We start from the raw sequence: 8,658 nt of genomic DNA, 5'->3' as shown, positions 1-8,658 counted from the left end.
ATATACGGTAGTACTGTGGAATCCATTTGCTAAAGCCTTTTAATGCCATTCAGGGGTTTATCAGAGTGTGATGAGAAAAAACAAACATTTTTGTGCATGGAAATAGATTTAGAAAATGTTTAGAAAACATTTTATAGATAAATTTACCTTTTATATAAAATTATTAAAATTTCATCATAACATTTGTAACAATTGAAATTGTTTAAAGTATATTGGACAATTTCTTTCATTATGCAAAAATTAGTTTTTGGGTGGTGAAAAAGAAGGGAGCACTTAAATGGCCTTTGTCTTCAGAACCATATATATTTACCTAGCTTAGCTAGTCTTCCTTGCATTGGGTTTCTAGTCCATCTGTTCTTGATATGCTCTCCAAATATTTATCATCTCTACTAGGATGCAGACGGGATCATCGTTTTTAAGCTTTTCTGTAGTGCAAACTACCAGACTACTGTGTTTACTCGTTGTTAATTACTACAGATGCCTCTCCAGAGTTATACTTGTTGTGCTCTTTGAAATGGTGCCCCAGGCTTCATAAAATCCTCTATATCAAACTTGCTCCTAGTGTAATAATTATATGCACAAAGGCAACATACATTTTAAAGAAGGTGCTTAAAATTACAATACCATGCACTGCTTGTATGGCCAACGGGTTATTCTTTTGTACATCTGGATGCACTCATGTGGCAGATTTTTATCGAGTCATATGTACCTTGCCATGAATACAAATAATGACTTGACACTGCACATACAAGATGTTAGAGCTTTATTTGAAACACATTTACAATTTTACATTTTGTTTTATATAGAATATAATACAATGATATTTTCATCTAGGGTGCAACCAACTGATACAATAAGTATCACTGTGTTTAGCAATATTTTACGATTCAGTGTTTATGATGATTTGCTGTAGTTTTAGTTTTTAGTTTGTTTTTAGTTACACATTACTGACACAAGGAAAATTTTCTTTCCAGTGCGTTCTGCCTTAATGGTTATATAAAACTACAGAGATTATACAGTCAGGCACCAACAGCAGAGGAAGTGTTAAAATGCTGGGGAATAGCTAATAACCATCGTTAAATGCATTTTTATATATAATCTGCTTTATGCATATTGCAGCAGCTTTCTAAATATATTTTATTAGAAATGTAAAATATTTCTTAAGATCTTAGATTTTAGTGGCAGACATTGTACTGTCAGTTGGTTCTGAATTTTAGCATCAGCTTTGAGAGGTGAATTATGTGGAATAAATTCTTATTTATTATTATTCTTTAATATTAATTTATTACCAGCAAATCTTAAGGTCACTGTCACATGTTGTGTACCATCTGCTTCTCTCCACCTGTGTTTTTGTAGGCAGCTGGAGAGAAGTGGCTCCTATTTTATCCGCAGGTCCATGTAGCTGCACTTAGATCAGCCTGTAAATGCTCCTGTAGCTGCAGTCACGTCAGCACTGTGCCTGTCAGTGCAGCCTATCATAGCTGCGGATGAGAGTGGATCCATATGTGACTGTGGCCCTAAAACAATCAACTGAGAGAACCCCTAATTTATCATTTAAGGCTATTGTGGCAACACAGCAACCCATTTTCATTGTAACATTGAACAGCAATTACATTAGACATTAGGATCAATTTCTTCTTTTCAACACCAATTGCAGAACAAATTATAGGTTTGTTCTCTCTCCATCTATAAGCCGGGCCCTAATCATCCAAGTATCCTAAAAAAAGAGAAAACAATATTGTTTGTCTGATATGCAAATATGCAAAGAATCAGCACATGAAAGTGAAGTTGTCAGCATACAGGTAAAAAATCCATTATCAGTAAACCTATTTTTCAGAAAGTTTAGAAATGCTGGAATGATAAGGAAATGCATTCCCTTAAAGTCCCAAACATTCTGAATAATAAGTCCCAAACCTGTATATCACTTTTTCATAATCCCATTGTTTTACAGTTTTTACAGTTGTTTTCTGTAACCTCAGTGGTCTAGATTTCATATTTCTGTAATTTAAGGGCCATGGCACTCATGGCGGTTTGGAACAAATTGCCCCTGCAGCTTTTAGTAGCTCTGTGTTCATGGGAAAAGTGGCAACATGAATTTCGGAGACAAAATCCACTTTGTGTGCCTAAACCTGGAGCCAATGCCAATACATCAGAAAGACAACTATAGTTTATATAAATAAGCTGCTGTGCAGCCATGGTGGCAGTTATTTAGTCTGAAAAAAAAAACTCTGTAGAATACAATATCTATCCTGTATAAGAACTAAACCCATTTTATTCTATACAGGGTATATATCTGTGCATACAGAAAGGTTAACAAAACAGCTATTTACTTCTTTTATGTTGGATACAATTAAGCATTAAATTCTAACCTTCAGAGTGAGATCAGATAACCCATAGCGCTTTTGTGCCAATTCCACCACCTCCTTCTCAATGTTCTCCTGGGTGGTCCCCTTTACATCAATATAATGGCAGTCTGCACTGGCATAATGGCAAGATATTGCCTAAAGGGGAAAGACAACACATTAAAAAAAAACAAAACACATATATCACAAACACTCCAAATAGATGTGAGCAGGGCAAAAACCTCTATTGTAACATTGAGTAATCAAATTATTATTGACTGCTTTACCTTATATGCCAAGGTCAGCCCAAAAGTCTAGAACAGGGGTAAGCAAACTACGGCCCGTTGGTCTTTTTAATCCGGCCCGCCGAGGATAGGTGTGTCTCGCTTTGTCCCAACTCCGCAAGTCTCATCACGTGAGACTTGGCGTCAAGACTGCATCTAAGCGTTGGCCTGGCCCGTCTGTCAAATTTTAAAAGTTAATGTGGCCTCTGAGTCTAAAAGTTTGTCCACCCCTGGTCTAGAAGCTACCCGTTAAAGGATTTTTGCTGCTGCATACTCACAACAATGCTGTGAATTAACAAAGATCCTACAGTCTACTCTGGATGATTCTTTTCTTATGGCTATTTTCAATACACTGCTCAAATGAGGGATCCCATAGTTATTAAAATTGAAATGCTATAGATAGATGATAGATATATAGATAGATAGAAGATTATCTGAGGCAGTAAAAAGAAAATTAATAGCTTTTTTTTTTCTTTTTAAACTGACTCTTCTGATTTCAGGGAACAGGTACGAATTGCTTAATTTCAGGGCAAAACCCAGTGCTTTGGATATGAAGAGTAAACTTTCCAGCTGTTGCATCCCCTGGTCTTTCTAAACAGTGTACACTAGTAAAATACTTCTATTTATTAATTGTAGGATGGGGAAAAGTTAGTTAAATGCCCTTTTTAAATAAGTTTCCCTTTATCTGTTGGGGCACAGGCAACACTTGTGGGATGAGGAAGCCTATTTATGCAGTGGCAATTTACAGCACTTTTTATATGGCTCATGTTGAACTTAGGTGTACATTGCCCCATTAATATCTACATTATAAAAAAATTAGCTTTTAAATATAGTTCTAACTTTTGAAAATTACATAAACATTGGCTAATTATCTATACTAGTTGGATTTAGTATAATAAATAATAATAATAAAAAAGGGCATCCATACAAATATAACCCCCTGCCCCCTGCAGCACTGGTATAAGTGACTGGTTTATTAACAATATAATGGTTTGCAAATGTTTACAGAACTGGAGTTATGCAGCAGTTTAATTTCTAAAATTCTAACATCCTACTCAGTAAAACACAAGTTTAAGATGTTAAAAAGCCTTTGTTAATTCCCCTTGCCTACTGAGAGGAAGCAGAGGCAGCATCATACTATCTCAGATTTAACCAAAACCTTAAAGGAAAATGAAAGGTTAAAATAAATTTAAAGTAAGTCTAAAGGCATTCTTTTTGAGTACTTACTGCATATCTAAATTCCCAGATCCCTGCTTGCTTCTCTGAGATATGGTGCTGGCAGCCTACAGCAGTGTGAAGACTACAGTGACATCACTGAAATCTCTCTGTCCTTCCTGTAGGCTGCCAGCGGCAGGCTTCCTATTCTCTGAGCATGTGTGTAACTTGATCCTGTCTCCTGTTCTGAGCTACACATGCCCACCAGCCAATCAGAAGCGGATCTGGCAGAGGGGAGGGGGGGAGGGAATGAAACACATGTGCAGTATGAAGCAAGGAGGGAAAGGAAGGGAGAATACCTTTTTAGAGATGGCTGCCTGTTCTAGAAAATGTGAAGTAAGTGTGACTGAGTAAATATTTGATTAGGTGAGCCAAAAGTGTGGCGTTTTTACTAAACAATAGGAGGACTATTGGGCAGTATGCTTTTTGAATTTTGATTTGCATTCTCCTTTAAAACATTAGTAAAAATGTTTCAATATGCCCTTTCATGTTAGGAAATGCACTGATGGCGCTATAAGAATGCACTTCATATCTTCTCCAGTGCAAAAGGATAATTATGTGAAATGCCACAAACATCAGGAAATCTTCTGTTCAGGTTGGGGGCCACACAAATAATATGTAATGGGCCACTGAGCATTCAGTTGGACATTTCTGATTTAAGGAAATGAGAAGAAAATACAATCTTAACTACCCCCTGAATAATGTCAACACTGTCATAACTGGTTGACAAATAATTTACTTATCTTTCCTGTAATCTGTGAATGGATTATCATACAGTACCTTTCTGAATCCTGCTGTTCTATTCATTCCAGAGCCATGGATAAGCAAGGGGTGGAAGAATACAGTATCTCCCTTCTCCATGACAAGATGGACCCTGGGAATACTGAGATCAAAGTCACGAACACCATGGTACATTTTATTAACTCCACCCTTTAAAAAAATGAAAGAGAGAAAGAAGCAAGAATAAATACAAGCACATTTTTTTCTATAATTCGCTGATGCAGGAACGTCGTTCAGCTTTATAGCGAAATAGGACTTATTAAGTCAATTTTTTAGAACATGGAGAGTTTGTGCCACACAGCCACTACTTTTCTAACAGTAGCCCCCATTACTACAGTGGTACAGTTGGGATCCCAAGTTTTAAAGGGGTTCTTCAGAGCTTTTAGCCTAATGTTGAGAGTAATATTCTGAGACAATCTGCAATTTGTAGCCTCAGAGCAATAGGGTTTTGGCTGCCTGGGTCAGTGACCCCAATTTTAAAACTGGAAAGAGGCAAAAGAAGAAGGCAAATAATTATAAAAAAAAACAAACAAAACTATAAAAAAAAATGAAGGCCAATTGAAAAGTTGCCAGTTTGAAAATCGACAACATACTAAAATTTATCTTAAAGGTGACCTACCCCTTTAACAAGGCTTAATTTCTTGCCAATTTCTTATTTTTGATGTGTATAAAAAGCAATCATGAGGCTTAACTTATATTTAATATTTAAATAATATTTGGTCAACACATTGGTTTCACTCCGGAAACCTTTATCAAGACATGCAACACTCCAGAACACCCATAAATACCCCCCAAAAATAGTAGAAATGTGTGCTTATTGGATGAATATGTAGCATTGTGGCTAAAACAACATTTTGTGGTTATGACCTGTATATATGATTTCCACTGGGGGCCGGTGTAGTAAGGAACTAAGCTGCACTACAATATACTTCTGTTCTTATACTGTAGCTCGGTGTTCCAAGCAACTGCTTCCCCTAACGGTGCCAGCCACTGCATACCTGATGAGGCTGAGACTAAATGATACTGGCCTGTGACACACCTACAGTGGCTTGCAAAAGTAAGAAAATCATACATGATTCCAAACATTTTTTACAAATAAATAACTGCAAAGTGGGGTGTGCGTAATTATTCAGCCCCCTGAGTCAATACTTTGTAGAACCACCTTTTGCTGCAATTACAGCTGCCAGTCTTTTAGGGTATGTCTCTACCAGCTTTGCACATCTAGAGACTGAAATCCTTGCCCATTCTTCTTTGCAAAACAGCTCCAGCTCAGTCAGATTAGATGGACAGCGTTTGTGAACAGCAGTTTTCAGATCTTGCCACAGATTCTCGATTAGATTTAGATCTGGACTTTGACTGGGCCATTCTAACACATGGATATGTTTTGTTTTAAACCATTCCATTGTTGCCCTGGCTTTATGTTTAGGGTCGTTGTCCTGCTGGAAGGTGAACCTCCGCCCCAGTCTCAAGTCTTTTGCAGACTCCAAGAGATTTTCTTCCAAGATTGCCCTGTATTTGGCTCCATCCATCTTCCCATCAACTCTGACCAGCTTCCCTGTCCCTACTGAAGAGACGCACCCCCAGAGCATGATGCTGCCACCACCATATTTGACAGTGGGGATGGTGTGTTCAGAGTGATGTGCAGTGTTAGTTTTCTGCCACACATAGCGTTTTGCATTTTGGCCAAAAAGTTCCATTTTGGTCTCATCTGACCAGAGCACCTTCTTCCACATGTTTACTGTGTCCCCCACATGGCTAGTGGCAAACTGCAAACGGGACTTCTTATGGTTTTCTGTTAACAATGGCTTTCTTCTTGCCACTCTTCCATAAAGGCCAACTTTGTGCAGTGCACGACTAATAGTTGTCCTATGGACAGATTCCCCCACCTGAGCTGTAGATTTCTGCAGCTCGTCCAGAGTCACCATGGGCCTCTTGGCTGCATTTCTGATCAGTGCTCTCCTTGTTCGGCCTGTGAGTTTAGGTGGACGGCCTTGTCTTGGTAGGTTTACAGTTGTACCATACTCCTTCCATTTCTGAATGATCGCTTGAACAGTGCTCCGTGGGATGTTCAAGGCTTTGGAAATCTTTTTGTAGCCTAAGCCTGCTTTAAATTTCTCAATAACTTTATCCCTGACCTGTCTGGTGTGTTATTTGGACTTCATGGTGTTGTTGCTCCCAATATTGTCTTAGACAACCTCTGAGGCTGTCACAGAGCAGCTGTATTTGTACTGACATTAGATTACACACAGGTGCACTCTATTTAGTCATTAGCACTCATCAGGCAATGTCTATGGGCAACTGACTGCACTCAGACCAAAGGGGGCTGAATAATTACGCACACCCCACTTTGCAGTTATTTATTTGTAAAAAATGTTTGGAATCATGTATGATTTTCGTTCCACTTCTCACGTGTACACCACTTTGTATTGGTCTTTCACGTGGAATTGCAATAAAATTGATTCATGTTTGTGGCTGTAATGTGACAAAATGTGGAAAAGTTCAAGGAGGCCGAATACTTTTGCAAGCCACTGTATCTTGGAGAAGCTGTGCCGAATGTGGGATAAAATAGTATTAATGTCTCTGACATTATGATAACAGCTACAGGCTGGGCTCTTCCTCTCTCTCATTACCTACTAGGTTTGGATGATGCTCGTTTGTACAAGCATGCAGTGACACAACAAGCACACACATCTACACACTGATGTATGGAGAATTTTCTTTAACTTCAGCACTGCATAAAATGTTGTTTACTATGTTTTGCACTTATTGACGATACAATTTGTGAGATGTTTTGGCCTCTTTTTTACAATCACTTGGGTATATATGGATGAGGATGTTCTGGGATGTTGTATGTCTTCATAAAGGCTCACTTGGTGGAACCAAAACATTGATCAATTAATAGTTAATAAGTAGTTTTGCATTAAGTGCTCCTATTTTTTTATGATCAACTTTGTTCCATTCACTTATTACATTGTGTGTGCATTTTCTAGGTCTAACAAACAATTAATTCTACCTAGCCTACAGGTTTTGTGTACATACTGTTTAAAGTTTGCTCCATGCCTTTCCTTTGCCTCTGCAAAGATGAACTACACTGTAATACTATCAGGGGGAGCCAAATTCTCATGTTTATTAAAGAAAATACTGTAGGTCTCTCATATTGTGCTGATGGCTGGACAACAAACAAGCAGCTGCCTCTATGTGGGACACCACAAGAAAAATACCTTCTCTTCAACTGATACCATTTTTTTATGGTGTTATAGTTAAGTTGTAAAGTTACATTTGATTCAAATAAGAGGGCTACAGTTTCTGGGTAATGTTTCAAAAGTGACAGCAGAAGAATGTTTCATGGTGGGCCCCGAGACCCTTTTACCTTTTAAAGAGGCGATATATCCCCTCTCAACGTTCAATGAATACTTTTTGATCATTATTTTAATAAAGAAATTAAATATGTTTTGTTATTTCTTGCAATAAACAGGGTTAAGTCTAAAATTTTAAATGAAGTCACAATCTATTTCCAGTTTACCTGAGCACAATCAAAACAAATCCCTAATCCACTGAGAACCCCTCCCTTTTTACCTCCCATTCTGGATAGTCGTGCTGCTTTAGCGTTCCCTTGTGTGTCCCTGGAATTACAACAAGGCAGCCATTGCTGCGGTCAATCCTTTCCATGGCTGTCCAAGCACAAACAATGCGATCTGATGGTCTGAATGGGAAGTAATGCAAGTCTTGGTGCATAGGGTGGCGAGAACTTTTCTTGCCTGTATGAAGGGTAAAAGTTCATAAGTAGCCAAAGATAATAAAATATGTGGAACATTAATTTTCTTTTATATTTTTTGATTGCTGTCTGGTATGGTTGCAATATATTTGTAAGCCAGTGTAATTCCTATTTCAGAAAGGGAATGCCCTTTAAATATTTGGAGTAGTGAAGATTCTTAAAAGTATATTATTATATTATATATATTATATAAGTTCACATTCAGGATTATATCATGTAGTATACCTTTAAAGGAGAATGCAAGTCAAAATTTAAAAAGCAT

At 37.7% G+C, this 8,658-nt stretch overlaps 1 protein-coding gene across 1 annotated transcript in view; it reads right to left on the bottom strand.

The window, feature by feature from the left end:
* Positions 1–746: 746 nt before the first annotated feature.
* The window catches only part of phyh (phytanoyl-CoA 2-hydroxylase), a 31,427-nt gene continuing 23,515 nt past the window's right edge, over positions 747–8,658 (bottom strand). The window contains exons 6-9 of the mRNA XM_002935242.5: positions 8,198–8,379; positions 4,622–4,771; positions 2,370–2,501; positions 747–1,717 (exon numbers count right to left, since the gene is read on the bottom strand). Of these exons, the coding sequence (XP_002935288.2) occupies positions 1,664–1,717; positions 2,370–2,501; positions 4,622–4,771; positions 8,198–8,379 (518 nt within the window). The 3' untranslated portion in view covers positions 747–1,663. The remainder of the gene's footprint in view (positions 1,718–2,369; positions 2,502–4,621; positions 4,772–8,197; positions 8,380–8,658) is intronic.

Source organism: Xenopus tropicalis, chromosome 3 (assembly GCF_000004195.4).
Source record: "Xenopus tropicalis strain Nigerian chromosome 3, UCB_Xtro_10.0, whole genome shotgun sequence".
NCBI lineage: Eukaryota > Metazoa > Chordata > Amphibia > Anura > Pipidae > Xenopus > Xenopus tropicalis.
Note: the sequence above shows the minus strand (reverse complement) of the source record. Positions and strands in the feature narration are given on the sequence as shown.